Source organism: Brachyhypopomus gauderio, unplaced genomic scaffold (genome assembly GCF_052324685.1).
Source record: "Brachyhypopomus gauderio isolate BG-103 unplaced genomic scaffold, BGAUD_0.2 sc465, whole genome shotgun sequence".
NCBI classification, from domain to species: Eukaryota; Metazoa; Chordata; class Actinopteri; order Gymnotiformes; family Hypopomidae; genus Brachyhypopomus; species Brachyhypopomus gauderio.
Window position 1 is genome coordinate 1 of NW_027507286.1, and position 22,793 is coordinate 22,793.

A 22,793-nucleotide genomic window follows, 5' to 3' on the forward strand; every position below is an offset into this window, starting at 1 on the left:
AGGAGGAGCTGAAGCGTGCTGCTCTGGAGCAGAAGTCTCACGAGGAGTTCCTGCGTCTCCGTGAGCAGCAGCTGGCGCAGTGGGAGCAGGACGTGTTTGAGAGGGAGCTCTCCCTCCTCATCCAGCACCTCAACCACAACCAGGAGAAGCCCAACGTCAAGAAGCGCAAGGGCACCTTCAAGAAGCACAAACTGAAGAGCAAGAACGGAGAGAAGATCAGCATGCCACAGGGTGCGCGTGCGCACACACACACACACACACACACACACGTGCTGACAACCTGTGCTGACATTCAGAAATTATATGCAAGTTCTCTGTTTTAGATTTCATCCATAAGATCACAGTGCAGGCATCTCCTGGCTTGGAGAAGAGGCGCAACTCCCCCGATTTGGGTTCTGGGACCTCACCTTCCATCGGTCCCCGTTTCCGTGCCATCCAATGTGAGTGTGTTAGCCCACAGCGCACTGATGCCGTAACCCGTGTGTATGTGCACTGAATCATCAGCACTTACTCACACACATACACACACACACACATATACACACACACATATACACACACACATATACACACATACACACACACACACACACACACACACACACACACACACACACACACACACACACACACACACACACACAGTGATACTCTAATATCCGTCCCCCTGGCTGTCCTGCAGTGAGTCCCAGTGAGAGTAAGTGGAGCTCTCTGTGGCCTCTGGAGTCGCTGCCTCTCAAGCAGGCTAACGGGGATCGGAGGCTGGCCCCACACTGGAGTCCTCAGAGCCCCAAAGTTCAGCGCCTTAGCTCACAGGAGAGCAGGTACACACACACACACACACACACACACTTACATGCACTCATGCCATGCACACAGACATAAACACGCACATACATACAAACTCACACCACATGTAACGTTTAACATGAACTTCAGTCAGTTCATCCTTTCAGTAGAGGCTCCATGACTCATAGGTTGACACACACATTCACATGAAGAACCTTCTGAAAAGATATATAATTCCCTATTAAACACACACAGATCCACAGGTACCCATACTACCATTCTAACAGCGTATATGGCAGAGTACCAATCTCTGTACCTGACACAAGTACTACTACAGAAGACTCCTTTCACATCCTGCTGGTGATGCACGTCTAGTTTTTGTATAAACTTCTTTGGCTATTTGACTGCTGTGTCTTTGCTGATTACTACTGCAGTTACCGATTTCCACGTCTGTCCGTATTTCTCAGTCTGTCTATGAGGGCTAAACTACTGGAGATGGACAGCAGTGAGAACGGAGAATCCAGAGACGACTTTGTGGCGTACAGACCCACCACACCGGAGCAAGGCCAGCATGGTAGCCTGTCTGCACCACACTAGAATCAAAGAATGTGGGAGGTCTGTGAAAGGACACACTAAGGATAAGTGTTTCGTGTCCTCTAGGAGAACATGTGGTGATTTTTAAAATTAGATAGATCTTCTTTAAGTTTTTCATATCCTCAAATCTGGGACTCCAGTCTAAATCTGGTTCCAGGTTCTGTAATCATTAGCCGTGGTTAACCATAGAGAATATGACACGTGCTAAAAGGGAATGTGGAGAATATATGGTTACCTGACTTATCTGAACAGTTTGCTCTTTGCGTTCTCTCTCTCTCTCTGTCTCTCTCTTTTTTTTCCTCCATCCCTGTTTCATTCTTGCTCTTTCACTCTCCTCCTCTCCCTGTAGATTCTGGCTCAGTAAAGGAGAACTCATGGACGGCCCTCCCAGAGGAGGACTCGGGCAGTGAGGAGGGAGGCCTATATTTCCGCTGCTCTCCTCACCCAGAGAGTCGCTCCGCCCTTCCCCTCATGGCTAAGAGCACTCACCAGGCCCTTCTGAGTAGCGCCGCCCTTCTGGCCTCCATTGCTCTGGGGCGCCATCTGGAACCTCATCGTCCACCAACACCTCCTCCTCGAGCTCCCCCCAGGACTAACCTTGCTGCTCTGGAACTGGAGCAGGACCAGCCCCAAGAGGATGTCGAGGACTTGCCCATAGACCCCGCCGTGGTTGGGGACCTTATAACATTCAGTACGGACTCCTTGCCCCATGGGCTTTTTGATCCCCCTCTGAAGCCCCCAGACAGTAAACCTTTCCCCCTGACTCCTCCACCCCCAAACCCCAGAGAGAGGGAGAGATTTGGTGGAAGGACCTGCCTACACAGTGCAGCGGAGTGGATCGCTCAGGCCAACGGAGAAACAGGACATGCAGTAACTGAGGGGAGTCAGACTGGGAGTCTGGGCAGTCAGACTGGAAACAGAAGGAGAAGATCCAGTCATGGACTTGCCTCACAGCTAGGTAAGTTGGGAGTAAACAGGATTTTCTATAGTGAGTCATGTTAGTATTGTTCAAGATTAGGATTAACCCGTGTCCGGTAGACTAACCTGGAATGTTTGGTGGGTCGTGATGTTGAGCCACATGAATTTACACCATCAGTTCTCCCACTGGTTTTCCTACATTTCTCAACATTTTCCTTTTTTTTTTTTTTTAGTCGGCTGTACCACCAAATTCATTCTTTTTTTTGTAATCTTTCTTGTCCGTTTCCTTCCCCAATTCCTTTTATTCAGTTTTGGATCTGCCGCTGTGCCAAGATACGATGGAAGCAGAAGACAAGTCTCCGACCCCGATTGCCCTCTACCCAGACCCTCGTCTGTGGAGCCCCAAAACACATCATCATGTCAAAATCATCCCGCGACCTCGCCCGTCCCCCATCCGTCCTCGGATTGACCCCTGGAGTTTCATATCCGCTGGCGGGACGGAAAAATCTAGTTTGCACCACACCCTATCAGCCAGTAGTCCCACGAGCCCACGACTCGGTTACCAGCCGTCACCCACTAACCCCTTCACGAACTGTGACCCCTTCCCGTCTCCTGACTGTGATCCCTTCAGTCTCAAGGCTGACCCTTCATTTAACTCTGACCTCTCCTCGCCCTTTGACCCCTTCTGCCCCCCTTTCCCGACGTCCCGCTCTGCACCCTGCTCCACGAACGGGAGCCCAAACCTTTCTCTCAGGGTCGCCCCGCTGAACCCGGCCGACTCCCCTCTCCTTGACCTCGGCTGGGCTGCGCTCAGCAAGCCCCCGGCTCTCGCCAAAGAAAAGGTTCGCCCCAGGAAGACTGTGGGACTCAGTCCCTTCAGATCTCCAGCGCAGCTCACAGACGACAGGTTCTAACAGGGGTCTAGGGTCTCTTAAAAAGGAGGGAAAATGCATAGCCATTTCACCAGATTTCACAAAAAAAAGAAAAAATATTTTACAGGAAATAAAATAGTTCCCCAAAAACTGGGTTTTCCATTATTACAGTGTTGGCTTAGAAAGAAAGGAACCTAAACAATTCTTCAAGATGTGGTGTATGGACTTCAGAATCAACATCATTCCAAACAGGATTTCCCTCCAATGTCATTAGCATTGTTATTCTGGAAAACTGAGAAATATGCTTTTTTAATTTTTGTTCCTGTGAATCTTAGAGATATTTGCAATATACATTAGGTTTTAAGAGACCGTTCTTTGGTCATCTCTCATGGGAGAAATTCAGCCAAAAGTTCTAATGAGGTTAATGATTAATGAAAGCCAAAAAGGGGTGCAATCAATCCGCTTGGTCTTATCTGCTAACATTTCTTTATTGCCCACGAGCTTTGCTAGGTTTCATTTACCGTTACCTGTTAGCATGTGTGGCTGAGAGCTATTCCTTAAAAGAGTGGTGTGTACTACTTAAAGATCAGTTTAGCAGGTTTACGTTACACTGAGCAGACCAATCACTCATGTTGCCTTACATTTACAAGTCTTATCTGATTGACTCTGTTGCTGTGAACCGTTCAGAATCTAAAGCAACCTCCGTCAGCCCAGTTCAGCTCTTGATTTAGATATGCTATGTTGGCAGGAACTGAAAGATTCATTGTTTTCCATGATTTCTTTCATAGAGGGGCAGGTAATAATCCGGGAATGTTCCGGAAGCCTGCTGCATTGTTCCACATGCACAGGAACGTTCTGCAGGGAGGGGCAAATGAAACCTGCTAAATGTTCCACACATGTGCCAAAGAGCAGGGGGAACTCGGGCTGGCTACACTGCTGCGTGGTGGCAGTCTTCACATTGCCAATGAAGCATATCCTAGTTTATTATATCAGCAATGTGAGTGGCAATAATTTCAGAAATATATAAAAGGGTTACTGACCCAACTGCAGCTCTGATCTGCGTTTTAATTGGGTAGTAGGCAACTTTGACACATGGAATGCCCACCCACCTTAAGACGGTCATTGAACTCTTTTGAACTTGGTGCTTCAGTGATTATGGTTCTGAGATTCTCATAAGCACTTTAAACAGAATATGCCAACTAAAGGAGTATCACTGTGAAGACGGCTTTTACTGAAGATTTGTTTGTTTTTTGGTGGCTAATTAACTTGCGTTCCAATGTAGTCAAACTCCACAGCAGGCCTCTTTGTCATTGTGACTAATTCACTCAATCTTACTTCTTAATTCAAGTTTTAAGCATATATTGAAAAATACTTTTTGTAATTCGAGCCTGAAGAGACAAAGGTTATAACTGATCCGACTCCACTGTGTCTGGAGGCATGGTGTCCTCTACCTTCCCCCCCAAGCGCATGTATGTACTGTACTGAACAAGGTTCTTGGTTTTGAACCGTGAAATTCCTTCTCAAGCCCATCTTCACAAGGTAAAGACCATTATTGGTATAATTAGATGCTCCTCCATATCTCATTATTTACTAATACTCTCATCATACCACCATAATACTCCAGCTAATGACAGGTGGTTGCTAATATATATCAATCAATCAAATTTTACTTGTATAGCGCTTTTTACAACAGTTGTTGTCACAGAGCAGCTTTACAAGTGTCCGAGTCCTAGCCCCCAGTGAGCAAGCCAAGGGCGACAGTGGCAAGGAAAAACTCCCTAAGGGCATGAGGAAGAAACCTTGAGAGGAACCAAGACTCAGGGGGGGAACCCATCCTCCTCTGGCCAATATATCCATTGTCTTCAGTTCTTCCGAGGAAAACTATTATTTTCACATAATGAGTGGTTGTTCAGCTAAACAAAGGAAAACGGCTTCAGGTTTCTCGTGAGAGAGACGTGGTCCATTTATAGACACTTTCGGATTGGTTATGTTATTGTAGCAGTGCTGCTTTCTTTGTGTGGTTTCATCGGTGGCACTAAAAACCCCTCAATGCCTTTAGTACCCAGAGCCCATTTGAGTTGTTCTCAGCTCAAATCAAACTTCACCTAAATCCAGCACACCACTCATTTTAAATCCACCTGTCACTTGTTCCATCTTTTTTCTCTTTTTCCTGTACATGCATAACTAATATCACACTGTCCAAAACACTTCAAGGGAAAAAGTATGACTCCAGAAATGCAGTGCAGCTTTAGATGAGGTGTCAATTAGCTGTCCTGCTGTACAAGTTGATTACCTGTTCTGCTTTGCAAATTGATTAGCCATCCTGCTCCTTTACACATTTCTGCTAACTTCTGCTAACTAATCACTTCCTTCAGCTATAAACCAAAACAGACCACCACATAATCGAAAGATTCTACTCCACTATTGTTGGAGAAACTCTCATTCCTTAAACAGCAATGTCAGAGCAATGAAGTTCAAACCTAAGGTTCATTTAGTTTGCTTCAAACAAAATGGGAGAGTTTAGCAAAAATGCTACCATAGCTAACTGCTAACAAGGCTAACAGTACACAGGACACAACAGGCTTATGATCACTTTGGTCAAATTGTCGTTTTGTTTATTGTCCTGAAATTATTTTTAATGTCTCATTTAAATATTAGAAACGTTTGTGAACTGCTTAAATCCATAATTTACAAGGATTTCCATGATGATGCTATCTCTTAAATCCTTTGAAAACTTGAAGACTGTTTTATCTTTAAAGAGTTCTTTGTGAACATCAAAATTAGTTATTTTATCCAGATGCAGTTTAGGTCTGACCCCAAAAACATTAGCATGATTTCATTTGTTCTTTTATCTAAGATCAACATCTGCTGAACTCATCTCTGCAGAAGGCATCCTGGGTGCACAACTCCACTCTATTTACCCCTCACTGTACACCTCACATGGTTGTACACACGTTTTTCCTGTGTCCTTTCTAAGTGCTGATGCTCTGTTTTGAGTTTTTTGCTGCATGAACGAATAACTAAATAGACTTGTTAACAAGTAGTGGTCATTCTAATCAATTGCCTTTTCTATTTAAATATTCCCAGAAGACACCATATCCTATATATAAGCGTATGTGTGCCAAAGAAAGTCTTGATCTTAAATTTGTAAGTGACTTCTTAGCCAATAAGCGTTCGGAGTGTGAGGTAGCACCTCTCTTTGACAGAGAGCCATGATGGATAGAGCGGAGTATGTCCACCACTCTGGTGTAAAGTCACTGATCTGTCCACTGCTCTGTGCTAAGCACAATCAGCTTCAGCAGGTGATGGATGCCCATAAAAGCTTCCAACTTGTAGACATTCAGTACTGTGCAAACATCCCCTGTGACGGTGAAGAGATTTAAAAAAGAGATTAAGATATATTTATTAAGGCCTTTTAGACACTGGATTAAAGATATTTAAAAGGGCCAGAGACAGAGTCCTCGTCAGGATGCTTTGTATATTGTATTTTATAGCCTACTTCACTGGAGTATGTAGATAAGAGGTATGGGTGCTGCAAAGGGACAAATCAAACAATATTGTAAGTTTGCAAAATGCAAAGTGTTGAGATATGTGTGCTGTGCATTACTGAACAGCTTCAGCGATGTTGACTGAGGACACGTGCCTTGAATCACAAGCAGTTTTCCACCTTTTTCCTCCATTTGTTTTATTTGGGAAGATACTCCGAATGTGTAAAACAATAACACTTCAAATGGGTCCTTCAGGCACCATTATGGACACAAACATTTTTGCTAAAGTTTTGAAGAAGCGTGCCATCTTGGATTTGTATAAACATTGTCCAACATGTCAGTCTTGTGTTCTTCAAGAGAAATGCATGCCTGCTTTTTGTTAATTCCCAGTTAATTTTTTTAATAGTAGGCTTTGCTCTGTCTCCTCTGTCTGTGTTTGCAGTGCCCATCTTAAGTGGTGTTGTTTGGTCCTTTAATGGATCGATCTCCGCTGGGCTTTGTGACGTCTTTGTGTTTCGTGATTGAAATGAGATGCTGGGCTGGGCCTAATCATTCTATGATATAATGTTTCAGTGTGTGTGTGTATTTGTGTGTAAAAATGTGTTTTGTTTTGCCTGTTGTAATGAGTTTTAACCTGTGGAACACGGAAAAGAAAAAAAATGAGACCAAATAAAATGTAACAACTTTCAATTTTCTCTTTCCTGAAGATTCTCTTCTAGACCAACGTAACTGAAGTTAAAATTATTTAATGATTACTTAATAAGCATCACTTTTATAGAACTTTTTAAACGTAAAAATATAAAGTAAATCTCATTACCAAATATCAGCATAATCTACGCAGGTACTGCTAAAGACTGGCACTTTAATCCTGTTTTGTCTGTGCTGTTAGGGAGGTCTGGACAAGGTCAGGCTTTCCTCATCCTCATTCTCTAGGAGTTCCTTTTAAAATGCCAGGCCTTGGGTCTTATCATCTACGCGGCATTAATGTGTGTGGAGAGGGGGGTGGTAGAACCAGTTTCATAATAAAAACATGTGAGTTGCTTACCCTAATCCTTAATGTTTTCTGTTGATAAATGTGCTGATAATACACTTCAGACCTCATGAATAAAGGGACTACTATTAAAAACATGATACCGAACGCACAAAAATAGGCTATACTGATGGGTCTCCTGTCTGAAGTTTAGGTAATATATCTTTGACCACAGAGTGGCAGCAAAACGCAGGTTTGGAAGGTCATTGTTGCTTAAAGTTTTTTTCTTGTAGCGAATCACTTAAAGGTCAGACATGTATGGAAAGCCGTTTTAGCTTTTTTTCTTGATATCGGGAATTAAATTAATACATGTGAAAATACAATTTCCACTAGTACAAATTTAATTCTTGATATCATAAATTCATTCAAGTAAGGATTCATTTTTCACTAGTAAAAATGTTATTTCTACTAGTAAGAATTATTATTATTATTACATGTACAAATTATTTTTTTATATCAACAATATAAATTTTACTAGTGAAAATTATATTTTTGATATCAAGAATAGTCATTTAGTAGTACAGGTTTAGCTGCTTGGCATCTCTGCCTGTCGCACCTCCTTCAGTACACTTTGAGGTCAGCTGCCAGGTCGTCAGCTGGTGCCATTGTTCACTGGTGTTTCGCCCCCTAGCCAGGACACTTCACGGTGGGGGTGGGGTGGGGGGGCAGTGGTTCATGTGGCGATGTCTCCCCACGCCACTTCCTGCAGCTGACCTCATTGCGGTGTTAACCCCCAACTGCTATCTTTCCTCCGCAGCCATATCCAGAAACTCGCCTTTTCTGCCTCTTCTGCCAACTCCTTGGTTGCCCTCTTCAGGCTTGCTCCAGTCATTCCAGCAGCACGGAGGAGTCGGACTGCAGACCCCCCTGCAAAGCCCCTACACCCGACCTCCACAGGGTGAATGGTCGCGGCCCAGCCTCCACCTTTGCACTCCTGTGTAGGGCTGCACGATTTGGGCAAAATATCTAATTGCGATTTTTCCACAGAATATTGCGATTTAAATTGCGATTTTTTAAAAATCCATTAAATCCTAAACCTGTATTCGTGTTTCAAATATCTATCAAATATAAGTATAAACTTCTACATAAAAAAATTGTAACGTGGCTCGCGCCACGGAGCGAGGAGACGGACACAAATGCAGAGATGGCGAGATTTAATACAGGGAATACCAAAACCAGAGTCGATAGAACAGGCAGGGGTCATAACGTGCAAGCAGTCCGAACAAGAACAAGAAACAGGCATGACGAGACGAGAACAGGGAAGACTCACGGACCAGGCAGGAACAAACAGACGACGGGAAACACAGGGCTTGAAAAACAACAAACGTGAAAGCACAAACCGACTGATAGAACAAAACCACGGATGACTTGACTGGGGGAATGACGGGACTTAAATACATAGAACTGAAACAAGGAACAGCTGATAACAATGACACGGGGGCGTGGTAACTAACGAGGAATCACGGAGACAACGAGCAGGGCAGGATAAACAGGCACGGGACACAGACACAAGGGAACCCGGAGTGACAGCTAGGAGAGGGGGCGAAGCCATACGTGACAAAAATATTCCCAGGGTTGTCGGATTAAATGCAGTTATCAGTTTTATTTTTAAAACTCAATACCTTTAAAGAACAACAAAATAAATTACAGAAATTCACATAAAGGTTTAACTGCAACATCGGTAACTGACTAGTAATTAGTGAATGTTCAGGAAGGTTGAATTCTTTCTGAGCTGCTGTCAGAGCCGACTTATTCCAGCTGGCAGAGCAATGTCCCACCAGCTTCTTACAAACACCAACTCACTGCGGTAAAGTTGGTTTCACGTTCGCATATTCAGAATTCGTTCTTCAATAGCTTTAAGACAGTTATAACAAAAGTGCCAAAATATGAAAATTCTAATTTCTGGCAACATAAACAACCACCTACAACTCTGTTTACGTCAGGAATATGCGTATTTTAATTGTAGATAACATGTTATTTTAAATGTACTGTTGTAACCTTTGCAACGTCTAAGGCACCATCTACAAATTACCTTAACACGGTTAACACGACGCAAGTGGCAGTCTTAAAGGTTTCAGAGCACTGCGCACTGTTTATTTTCTTTCTATAATATCAATAGCTTTTCAATGGTCCACCATAAGACCACCAAACAAGTTGTTTTCCACAAAGTGCATTCTAAAGAACAACCTACAACTCAGATATGGGTATTTCTACATCTTACCTATTTGTGGTGGTGAGTTTCTGTCTATTTCAATAGCTTTTAAATGGTCCATCATAAGACCATAAAACAAGTTCTTATATATTAAAGGCATCCTAAACAACAACCTACAACGCTTATATGTGTATTTCTACCTCTTGTCTATTTGTGGTGGTGAGTTTTAATCTTATAATTTCAATAGCTTTTAAATGGTGAATCATAAGTGCACCAATCAAGTTCTACTACATAAAGTGCATCCTAAGCAAAAACCTACAACACAGATATGGGTATTTCTACCTCTTACCTATTTGTGGTGGTGAGTTTTTATCTTATAATTTCAATAGCTTTTAAACGGTCCATTATAAGACCACCAAACAAGTTGTATTATACAAAGTGCACCCTAAATAAAAACCTACAACTTTTATATGGGTATTTCTACCTCTTACCTATTTGTGGTGGTGAGTTTTTAATCTTATAATTTCAATAGCTTTTTAACGGTGCATTATAAGACCACCAAACAAGATCTTATATATCAAGGGCATCCTAAGCAACAACCTACAACACAGATATGGGTATTTCTACCTCTTTCCTATTTGTGGTGGTGAGTTTTAATCTAAGAATTTCAATAGCTTTTAAACGGTGTATCGTAAGTCCACGAAACAAGTTCTTATATATAAAGGGCATCCTAAGCAACAACCTACAACTCCCATATGGATATTTCTACCTCTTACCTATTTGTGGTGGTGAGTTTTTATCTTATAATTTCAATAACTTTTAAACGGTCCATCATAAGACCATAAAACAAGTTGTTGTATATTAAGGGAATCTTATACAACAACCTACAACTCAAATATGGTTATTTCTACCTCTTGTCTATTTGTGGTTGTGAGTTTTAATCTTATCATTTCAATAGCTTTTAAGTAGTCCATCAAAAGAGCACCAACCAAGTTGTATTACACAAAGGGTATCCTAAACAACAACCTACAACTCTTACATGGGTATTTGTACCTTGCACCAATTTGAGGTACTCAGACTTTATATGGTCCATCATAAGAGCACTAAACAAGTTGTATTACACAAAGTGCATCCTAAACAACAACCTACATGTCAGACATGGGTATTTGCAGGTGCTGTTCATAAAATCAGAGTATTATGAAAAGCTATTGAAATAATTGGATAAAAACTCACCACCACTATTAGGTAAGAGGTAGAAATACCCATATCCGAGTTGTAGGGTGCTGGTCATCATGGACTTAATGTAATACAACTTGTTTGGCGCTGTTCTGATGGACCGTTTAAAAGCTATTGAAATTCTTAGATTAAAACTCACCACCACAAATAGGTATGAGATAGAAATATCCATATCTGTGTTGTAGGTTGTTGATTAGAATGCTCTTTATGTAATACAACTTGATTGGTGCTCTTATGATGGACCGTTTAAAAGTTATTGAAATTATAAGATTAAAACTCACCACCACAAATAGACAAGAGGTAGAAATACACATATAAGGTATGTAGGTTTTTGTTTAGGATGCCCTTAATATATGAGAACTTGTTTTATGGTCTTATGATAGACCGTTTAAAAGCTATTGAAATTCTTAGAATAAAACTCACCACCACAAATAGGTAAGAGGTAGAAATACCCATATCTGTGTTGTAGGTTGTTGCTTAGGATGCCCTTGATATATAAGATCTTGTTTGGTGGTCTTATAATGCACCGTTAAAAAGCTATTGAAATTATAAGATAAAAACTCACCACCACAAATAGGTAAGAGGTAGAAATATCCATATTTGAGTTGTAGGTTGTTGTTTAAGATGCCTTTAATATATTAGAACTTGTTTGGTGGTCTTATGATAGACTATTTAAAAGCTATTGAAATAATAAGACAACAATGGACTACAACACATAGATAACAGCTATGAACACCCATCCTTCCGATAGTGTCTCTTGGAATATTTAACAACTTCGCAATCTTTTTATATCCATTGCCATTCTTGTGAAGAGCAATAACCTCTTCTCTTGTCTTCTGGGACCATTCTCTTGCCTTCACCATGCTTGGAAACACACCAGTAGATGTCTAGAAGGAGCTGAGTATCACAGTCCTTTTAAATCTGCCTAATTGGTGCTTATCATGCTTGATTGCTGCTCGATGACATCCACAGATGTTTTCAATACCTGATGGAAAACACTGGAATGAACCTCTGTTCTTAGGAGTGGTAGTCGTAAAGGGGTTGAATAATTGTGTCAATGAAGAAATCACAAAAAGGCCATTTAATACTTTATGACAAAAAAAATTGATGCTATCTTAGTTGCATTTAGTTCTTTAACAAGTCCTTGTAAGATTTCATTATGAACACAATTACAAATGTGCACTGAATTCCATAAAACCCTTCGCAGCATTGGGGGTTGAATAAATTTGATCACAACTGTAATTACAAAGTTATTTGGCTCATTGGTCTGAATCATACAAGATTCATTACTTCTCTGTATTCTGCATGACAGGATTGCAGCATTAGTTTTGATGATTTTAGAGGTTTTTGTGTACAGTAGCGTCCCCGACAAGTCAATTTGAACCAAACTTGGAGCACATCACAGGAACCTCAATCCATGACAGCATTTGAAATTAGGAGTTGATCACTGTGACAGAAATTATGTCATTCTTGATTAGGTCACGTCATTTAGATTATAAGAGATCATTATGAACGTTATGATTTAGTACATGTTGTTCTGATTAAGCAGAAGGACTACAATAATGAAGTAGTGTGTTTCAATGTAATCATGTACTTATGTTTAGTTAATATTATGCATTTGTGCTATACTGTGACCCAGGTCAGGGAGAGTGTGAAGGGTAAGAGCACTGTTAACTGGTACTCACTAGTCTACTATACTTGGGTCATTTAGCTTTCTCTGTGTTCAACTGATACATCAGTTTCTTCCGCTAACTCTAGGGAATATTAGGAGATACACATACGTGAGACAAAGTAGCCTGTTGGGCGCCCATGTTTTGGAACATGCTGTGCTTAAGATAACCTGCTTGCTAGAACTGCTGAATGGTGTTTAGGATTGTATATAAGCAGGGGGACTGCCCCCTTGCTTTCAGAATTGGTTTACATGGTTTGAGTTATAGCAACATAGGTCATATATGGCATGGCCTGAATGATATAATGAAAAAAAGACCAACCTGAAAATTTAAAGATCCAAAATTATTTTGATAATTATTCACCTAGAGATTGCAACAACAAATACATTGTATATAGAAACAAATCTTTATTTTACCATCTATGGTTATTTAACTCAAATGGCTCTCTACTGACAAATCAAGAATTTAGTAAATATTTAGTAACTAAGATTTATTAATTAAATTCAATGTTGCAATTTCTTTTGCTGAATTAGTTATAAAATGCTATACATGCTGGAGTGAGTATGCTATTTAAAAGTACACCAGGACATGATCCAACATTATTACCCATCGACCCAACCAATCTTGAAATAGGGAAAATATGTTTCTCTACATCACACAATAGTAATCATTATATATGCTCACTGTTTCAGAAAGATGGTGTATCTAATCCATATGTATCTATTGGAACACCATCTTTAACAACCTCGACTGGAAAGAGATCTGGACCTTGCCAGCAAAATATATATCATACATAAAGAAGTATATTTTAAAATAATTTACAGTTTATCCATCAAAAACATTTTTAACAATGGTTTATAAAGGACATGGAAGCACTTTCTGCAGAATTCACCCTGACAACATTTCCCATTTCTACCAAATTATGGGAAGATATCTGCAACATATCTTGAGACACCTGAAGTCACTGAAGTTGAGAAGTCACTGTCACTGTCACTGTCGCGTTGACGGGTGAGAGCACGCTGGCGTCCGTCTGTTGGACTGCCGCTTCTCCCCGCGTCCTGTTTCTTCGTATGTTTCTGTGTCATCACCACGGCTTCTCAGCTGTGCGCACTGGCCCAGTAAGTGTCCAAGTTCCATCACGGCATCTACAGTACCTGCACCGACCCAGAGATTTAGCGTGGCTGCTTCACTACGGCTTCTCCTCTGCGCGCATCGGCCCAGCGAGTGACCCAGCACGGCTACTCCACCACGGCTGCTACGGTACGCGCATCGGCCCAGCGAGTGACCTAGTGCGGCTGCTCCATCACGGTTCTGCTGCGCGGTTGTTTTGCTCTACCCCGTCTGAGTGAGCCACTATACTCAATAATGCTGGCTTTAATTACATTGGCACTGCTGGTAAACTTTTCCAGTTAATACTCCGTATTGGGGAGAGACTTATTATAATCCACAGTCATTCTCCTACACAACTACTGAACTTCGCAGATTCAGTAACTTCTACCGCTTGTCTAAAGCTGCCGCTGTGTCTGCCAGTAAAGCTGGCATACTATCTCACCGTCGCTATGTCCATCGGGGCTCAAGACGGCATCATAACAGAACTGTCCACTACTCCGCTGGCAGTAATATTTGCTCATTCTGGACTACCCTTCGCCCAGTACAACAAACTGTCTCGTTCTGCCAATCTATGCAACTTGCGCTCTTTCCCTTCTACTAACTCCGGTGTTGTGTTGGCACTACTAAATGTTCGCTCACTGTCTAACAAGGGAATGCTACTCCACGAGTTTATACTGGACAATTGTATTGACATGCTTTTTATAACCGAAACCTGGCAACAAGCTGGTGATTTTTATGCTTTGAATCAGGCCACCCCCCCCCCAAACTTTAAATACATTTGTAAACCTCGTTCCTCTGGGAGAGGAGGTGGTCTAGCTGTGATCTTTAATAGCAATTTTAATATTACTGAAGTGAGCATTGCATCTGCTACTTCTTTTGAACATGTTGCTGTTAAATTACCAGGCTCGGTCACTGTGATCTTGCTGTATCGTCCACCCAAACTGAATCCTACATTCCTTCTTGAACTGTCTGAACTACTCACTTTGGCCTGCACAGTCTCTCACCGCTTGTTGCTGGTCGGCGACTTTAACATCCATGTTAATACGCAAGATTGCAAAACTGCTTCTGATTTTCTGTCTGTTCTTGAGGGCTTCCAGTTTAAACAACATGTTAACTTTCCTACTCATGACAAAGGTCACACCCTTGACTTAGTTTGTTCCAACTCCCTGCCTGTCCTCAATCTTCACTCACTGTTATTTCCACTTTCGGACCATAAACTTATCCTGTTTACTGCCCCACTGGCCTTTCCCCATCGCTCCATCAAAAAACGTATCTCCTTCCGTAAAACTCAGTCTATTGATCCTCTTCTTCTTAACCAATCTGTTTCTTCCATCTTTCCTGTTGCTACAGCTCCCCCATCTCCTGAAACACATGCATTAATGTTAAATGCTGCTCTTTCTGAAACTCTTAATACACTAGCCCCCCTGAAAACTAAAACTGTGACCTTTTCTACTTCCTCTCCCTGGTTCACTGCAGATCTGCGTGCCATGAAGCAGGCTGGTCGTCAACTAGAACGACGCTACAAAAAATCAAAGCTTACTGTACATGCTGATGCCTACAAGCAGCATTTGTTGGTGTATAGAGATGCTCTTCATATTGCTAAAACAACCTACCTCTCTGATCTCATCAATAATCAGCATAGTCTAAATCAACGGCATCTCTTTTCAACAGTTACAAAGCTCTTTAAAACCCCGGACAACACCCTTGTACCCTCTCCCACTCTTTGCAGTGCTTTCTTAAGCTCAGTTGAAACCAAAATTACAAGTATCTACACATCTCTGAGCTCTGTTTCCTCTGAACCCCCTTTCCATCTTCCCTTTGTTGCACATGTTTCTCATTCCAGCCTACCTTTTCCATCCTTCACTAACTTTAACTGTGTTGACTCTTCTTTCATTTCTAATATTATCATGTCCTCCAAGACTACAACTTCTCCCCTGGATCCTCTTCCTACTAACTTAACTAAAACCTGTCTACCCACACTGCTTCCCCATCTCACCATTCTCATTAATCAATCACTCCTACTTGGAGAGGTCCCTTCTATCTATAAAATAGCTGCCGTCACGCCAATACTTAAGAAACCTGGTCTTGACCCTTCAGACCTCAACAATTATCGCCCTATCTCTAATCTACCCTTCCTGTCTAAGGCTCTTGAATAGGGCTGCCATAAATGATTATTTTTATAGTCGACTAATCACCGATTAATTTTTATGATTAGTCGACTAATCGGATCGTGCGTTAATTGAATATAAAACATACAGCTTATCACACTAGAATGCAACTGCTATTATATAATCATCATTAGATTTCAGCTAAAAATAAAAACAATTAAGATCATAGTTCATTAAACCTTTAATGAAATATGCAACTTGTTGCAACAATTATTAAAATAAGTATAAGCAGGCATGAAAATGGGTCAGGGGTTAAAAAGGTGAGAAGACCGGGGGGCGGGGCATGTGACGTCATGGGGATACGGCGACGGGGCGTTGACATGTGACGTCATGGGTATACTGCGACGGGGGGGGGGGGGGGGGGGGGGGGGGGGGGGGGGGGGATGGGGGTGGCTGCTGGTGTACGGGGATACAGCGACAGGTGATGCCAAATATTACGGAGCTCGTAAGGTGACGTCATGTAAAAAATATAATAACGCGTGGCCACGACTTACTAACGCGTGCGAACAAGATAATTAAGTATTACTTTATATAAAGCCAGGTTTACCTTCCTTGGGCAGTCAGTTCGCGAACATCCCTGGGATCTGCTTGCTTTGCTGTGAAAAAATAAACTTTGTTGCCGCGTGTGAAAGGCGACGTTAGTATCTCGTTCCCACGCGTTAATAAGTCGTGGCCACGCGTTATTTATTTATTTTTTACATGATGTCACCTTACGGGCTCCGTAAAATATAGTAAAATCCATTAAATAATTTTTTTTGACTGTCATGTCAATGGATTCAATGTAAACGCAATCCGTAAACGCAAGAAGCCGCTTTCGCCATTCCGGATGGCTCAGTCAAAACCATTACGTCTTAATGAACCAATAAATACATCAGCGGCGAAAATTATTGTAAAAATACCAGGTTTACGTGTTTTTATTTTCTAACATGAGCTAAAGCACAGGGTAGACTCAAACGACAAGAGTTTACAACTTAATCTTCAATCTTTTCAGCCCTGGTGCGAATGTGATCCTCACACGTCCCTGGATTCACCAGTTACAACTACAGACACACTAGAAAAAAATCTTGTTTCTTATTTTATGTCACCGTTAACTACACGGGGTTGACGCGAACTTAAATAGGTAGATAGATGGTCCTATTATCACAAGAGCTTGTGGTTAGATCTGACAGTGTTCAACGCTGTAGCGAACGGCAGTAACTTTGTTTTACCGCAAAATATGAAAACGATTGAAACCATTAATAACCCAATTAAATCCACCCAATTAAAAATGTACGATCTGGTAAACGTAGTGGTAAATGTACGATCTGGTAAATGTAGTGGTAAATGTACGATGTGATAAATGTAGTGGTAAATGTACGATCTGGTAAATGTAGTGGTAAATGTACGCTCTTCTGACTTGTCCCCGGTGTAGCACTAGGTCCTGCTTCTCGTCCCGCTTAGCAGTAAATGAATAACATGAATGAAGAACGTTCGTATGATTGAAACGCTATTTGGCCTCTATGATGGTTCTGGGCGGAAACTGCTGGCCACTGTCATTGAAATAGCCAATTTCGGAAGTGCTCTGTTTGCTAATTAAGTCAATATGATAATTAAAATATAATCTCCCGACCCCCCCCCCCCCCCAAACAAAAAACTCATCGGATCTACACGATTCACGTAGGTCACCCTTTTCAACTTCAAAACGGCGAATTTCGCCGAAAGGTGACAGATTTTCATGCCTGTATAAGGCACTGGCTTAAACAACGCAAAAATAAATACAATAATAAAGAATTTTTTATTTTTTTTAGGTTTTTCTTTCTTTCATTTGTCTCTGGCATCAAACGTAGCTATAAATCAAATTAGGTAGGTACCTGAAACTAAGGAATTATTCACAAAAATAAAGTTTTGGTCTCACTGACGTTACAGAAAACACACGAATGCGTGCTAAGGCTAATGAAACAAATCGCCATCACTAATGTTATCTTTTATAGTTACCACGATAAGTAAGTCCAAAGTTAGTGCTCTTTTTACGGTAACGTTAGCAGCTAACTAGCGATTTAGATTACAGAGATGACGGTCCCTCTTCATCATTGTCATAATAAGCCACAACATGCTTCAGGTGCTCGTACATCGCGGTTGTGCTGCAGTGGAAGGAAAGTTCTGCCTTGCAGATATTGCACGCGTTTCGGAACCCGGTTACGGAAAATGATCCCACACTTTTGAGTTCCGTAGCCGGGTAGCCATGATACCAGTCTGTATAATGTCCTGGGATATCGTCCACTGTCTACCTCGGTTTCCACTACTGCGCATGTGTGTTAGGGACAGAAAGGCAGACGCGACCGCAGCAGTATGGAGAGAAAAAAAAAACACGACGCATCGACTATTAAATTAGTCATCGACTATTTTAATAGTCGACATAATCGTGACTAGTCGACTAATTGTGGCAGCCCTACTCTTGAAAGAACTGTGGCCTCCCAATTGCAAGAGTATCTAGAAACCAATAATCTCTTCGAACCTATCAGTCTGGGTTCCGACCATTCCACAGCACTGAAACAGCCCTGGTTAGGGTTGTAAACGATCTGTTGGTAGCTGCTGATACTGGTTTCCTCAGCATTCTCTTGCTATTGGACTTGTCTTCTGCATTTGACACAGTCAACCACTCCATTCTCTTATCTCGTCTACATGACCTTGGCATTACTGGCTCTACCTTGGACTGGTTCACCTCCTACCTGACAGACAGAAAACAGTATGTCACACTCTGCGGCTATAGCTCCTCCACTTCCATGATTAAATTGGGGTCCCACAAGGATCAGTCCTGGGTCCTCTTCTTTTTATCATTTATATCCTTCCTCTTGGTCATATATTTCATCATTTCAACATAAATTTTCATTGTTACGCAGATGACACCCAGATTTATCTCACTACCAGTTCTGTCAACAATCCACCCACTGCTCATATTGAAAACTGTGTATTAGAAATCAAAAACTGGTTGAAGCAAAACTTCCTTATGTTAAACGGCATGAAGACTGAGCTTATCCTGATTGGCACCAAGTCAGTCCTGAGTAAAACTCCTCCATTCTCTCTCAACATTGACGGTGTACATATTTCACCTGTTACCCTGGTCCGGAATCTGGGTGTCCTCCTCGATCCTACCCTTAGTTTCACTGCCCACATTAACTCTGTTGTAAAAACTTCATTCTTCCACCTGCGCAATATAGCAAAGATCCGGCGATGCCTCTCTCAGTCTGCTGCTGAGCGCCTCATTCATGCTTTCATTTCAAGCAGGATAGACTATTGTAATTCACTGTTGGCTGGTATTAGTTCTTCCTCTGTGCATAGGCTTCAAATGGTCCAAAACTCTGCTGCTCGTCTCCTCACTTTCACCCGTATGCATGATCACATTACACCTGTTCTCCAGGATCTTCACTGGCTCCCCGTTACATACCGGATTCAATTTAAGATACTTACTGACCTACAAAGCTCTAAACAACATGGCTCCTCCTTATCTGTCTGACCTCCTACTTCCCTACAGACCTTCTAGATCTCTTAGATCTTCTACTGTTGGACTACTAAAGGTACCATCATCTAAACTCTGTAGCTTTGGTGATCGGGCCTTTTCTAGACTCGCTCCTCGACTGTGGAACCCCCTTCCAACTGTGATCAAACAGTCTCCCTCTCTTTCCACATTTAAATCAAAACTTAAAACTCACCTCTTCTCTCTCGCCTATGATCTCCCTGCTCCATAATTTTCTTTGTACTGTTTTGTATGTTTTGTATTATATGTTTCTGCTTCCTTATGTATTGTAAGCGTCTTAGGGTCTCAGAAAAGCGCTATATAAAAATAAAGTATTATTATTATTATTACCTGTATTGAACCATTTATCCCTCAGCTTTAATCGTGTATTGCTAGCTACATGCCAAGTGCATTGCTAAGGCAGATTTATTTTGTGTACTACAAATAGCCAACTTAGCTAGCTAGCTAACAAACCATGTAAACAATGCAAACGTCAGACTTATAAATAACTAGCTAGCTAGGTGGTTATTTGTTTTACCATAGTTCATAGTATTTGGAGCATCCAGCTGCCTAAATGCGTTGATATCGCGAAAAAATATACATGAAACGGACCCTACTGACAGCCAATCACAATTCACATCCTAAAAACAGCCGCAGCCAATCCTATCTGGGTCCCTCCCACGACTATCAAAAATCAAACGATCTGCTTCGCAAGTGGGCCCGCCGGCGGGCCCAGCTCCTTTACGGCGATATAAAACATATTAAACATTAATGAATCTCCGAACAAAAGCGCTTAAAAAAGCGCTTTTCTGCTAGCTCTGCTTGTCCTTTACTGTTTTTTCATTTATTTGAGTAATCTGAAAAGTATTAAAGAAGAAATCTACAAGATGCCTCTGCACTTTGGTTCAGAGCACATGTGCTGCCAGAACTGCTACAATCTTTTACAAAGAATGACCATTTTAGAAACAAATTTTAGGACCATGTTATCAGAGTTTAAGGAATGGCATCTCAGCGCTGTTCGAGGACAATCTGTGTGTGGGAATGTTGCTGGCGGACAGCGGGCAGACAGTTTGGCGGAGCAGCGAGCGGTGGAGATGCACAGAGCTGGACCGGCTGAACAGGTGGACAGAGTCCAAAACGTGAGTACAGCGGAAAGATATGGGCAAAACCAGCAATGGGTTCGCGTTGGAGCTAAACCCAAATTACATGCTCCAGCTAACATAGTACATCCAGCTAATGATAATGCTAAAGTTGTTGCTGAGAGATCACAGCACAGACACAGAGGAAATCAATCTCAGTCGCTGCACTTGCAAAACAGATTTGAGCCACTGCAAGACCTCAATGACTTTCCCAATAACAGTCTACTTAACCCAGAAAGAACCAGAAGATTCAGCCATTCAGAACATCCTAGAAGAGCCACCAGGCTCCAGGCCGTAGCCACAGCAGACACCCTTGTTTTTGGGGATGACTCTATTCATGGCATGAAAAACAATAGGAAACTATTAGCTCGATGTGAGCCGAACATCACAGTTTCTGAACTGAATGTGAAACTTCCAACAGTATTGGCTGAATACAGAACAATGAAACGGATCATTATTCATGTTGGAAAGAATGACATAAGAAAAGAGGAGTCTGAGGTGTTGAAAAGGGACTTTAATGATCTTTTTTCCACACTGCTGAAACTTAACATCCAGGTATTCATCAGTGGCCCTGTGCCTGCAGGGGGCTGCAATATGTTCTCAAGGCTACTGGCATTAAATGTTTGGCTACAGAAAACCTGCAGGTCAAATGGACTGAACTTCATCGACAACTTCAATCTGTTTTTTGGGAAGAGAGAGTTCTTCAATCGAGATGGACTGCAAATTAACAAGAGGGGTGTCAATCTCTTGTCAGAAAACTTTCTTTTCTTCTTCTCTGTTTCAACTGGTGAAGAAACGACAGCGTTAACACCCAAGGACACCATCGCCGCTACAGAGACACAACATCCTCCCCCCATAGAGGGTGCGGAGTTATCAGATGGGAGCCATGTGCTGTATCAGCTGCCAGAAACACCACAACCGAATAGACAATCCACACCATCCTCCACCACCTCCACCTCATCATCACCTCACCTGAATTTTCCAGAAACTTTAGAGAAGCTTGTATCTGTAGGGACAAGACTGACGCTTTCACTGTCAGCGAGTCCTCAGGTACAGCGGAAAATCACCTCAACTCCTTCCCCACAGTCACCACAACCACTTTCCCCAATCAAGGAGTTAGTGAAAGGAGCCAAAACTAAGCTCAGCCAAATGGATGAACTATTGAACAAATCTCCCCCACAACCTCAAATTAAAAAACAAGCTCATAATCCACCAAATAGACAGCTCCGCTCGCGAGCTCATCACCAGCAGGAGCTCCACCCACCCTCCACCACCGTAAAGGAAAATTGATATCTTTTGGGTCCGTGCTGCTACAGAGTTGATATCAGCGGTACATATTTTCAAAACAAGCATGGACCCTGTGTCCCAATTATCTCTCCCATTCCAGTTCTTATCAGAAGCAGAAAGAACAAGGAGTTTAGGTCAGATACTGTGAATACATCCAACCTACAGTATGTTAGAAGTATCCCACAGTCTTTGAAACAAAATGCACAGGTTATTAAGTTAGTTCTACTAAATATCAGATCTATTACAAATAAGTCTTATCTAATTAATGATTTAACTACATCTTATGGGCTTGATTTCATGCTTTTAACAGAGACATGGTTAAATACATATAGTGCTGATATTGTGCTAACTGAGTCGGCTCCACCAAACTTTAACTTTTTAAATGTTTCTCGCAATGGCAAGAAAGGGGGAGGTGTAGCAATGCTGTTTAATGATACTTTCCAATGCAAGCAGTTGTCACTTGGTGATTTCACATCTTTTGAATATTTGAGTGCAATTTTAAAAGGGGTACAAAGAATATTACTAGTCACTGTCTACAGGCCTCCTAGGTACAATGCTAATTTTATTGATGATTTCACAGATATGTTATCTTTTATTTCTACTGGATTTGATCATTTTGTCATTGCTGGTGATTTTAACATTCATATTGACAATCCCAATGATAGTTATGCCAAAGAATTCTATGATGTACTTGAATCTTTTGAACTTTCTCAGCATGTGACTGGAAGCACGCACTGCCATGGTCACACTTTGGATGTGGTTATCTCAAAGGGTCTTAACATTTCAGCCTGTATTAAGGATGTTGCATTGTCTGATCACTACTGTGTATTTTTTGAAATGTGGATTT

The 22,793-nt window shown here is 41.7% G+C and overlaps 1 protein-coding gene across 1 annotated transcript; it reads left to right on the top strand.

The window, feature by feature from the left end:
- Window positions 1–5: 5 nt before the first annotated feature.
- On the top strand, window positions 6–7,351 carry LOC143506333 (mitogen-activated protein kinase kinase kinase 11-like; the record flags this gene model as incomplete). The annotated part of the gene is made up of 6 exons (XM_076996305.1): window positions 6–231; window positions 324–440; window positions 683–824; window positions 1,257–1,363; window positions 1,733–2,341; window positions 2,611–7,351. Coding segments are annotated over 6 exons (1,806 nt in total), but the record flags the coding sequence as incomplete, so codon positions are not given.
- Window positions 7,352–22,793: the final 15,442 nt, after the last annotated feature.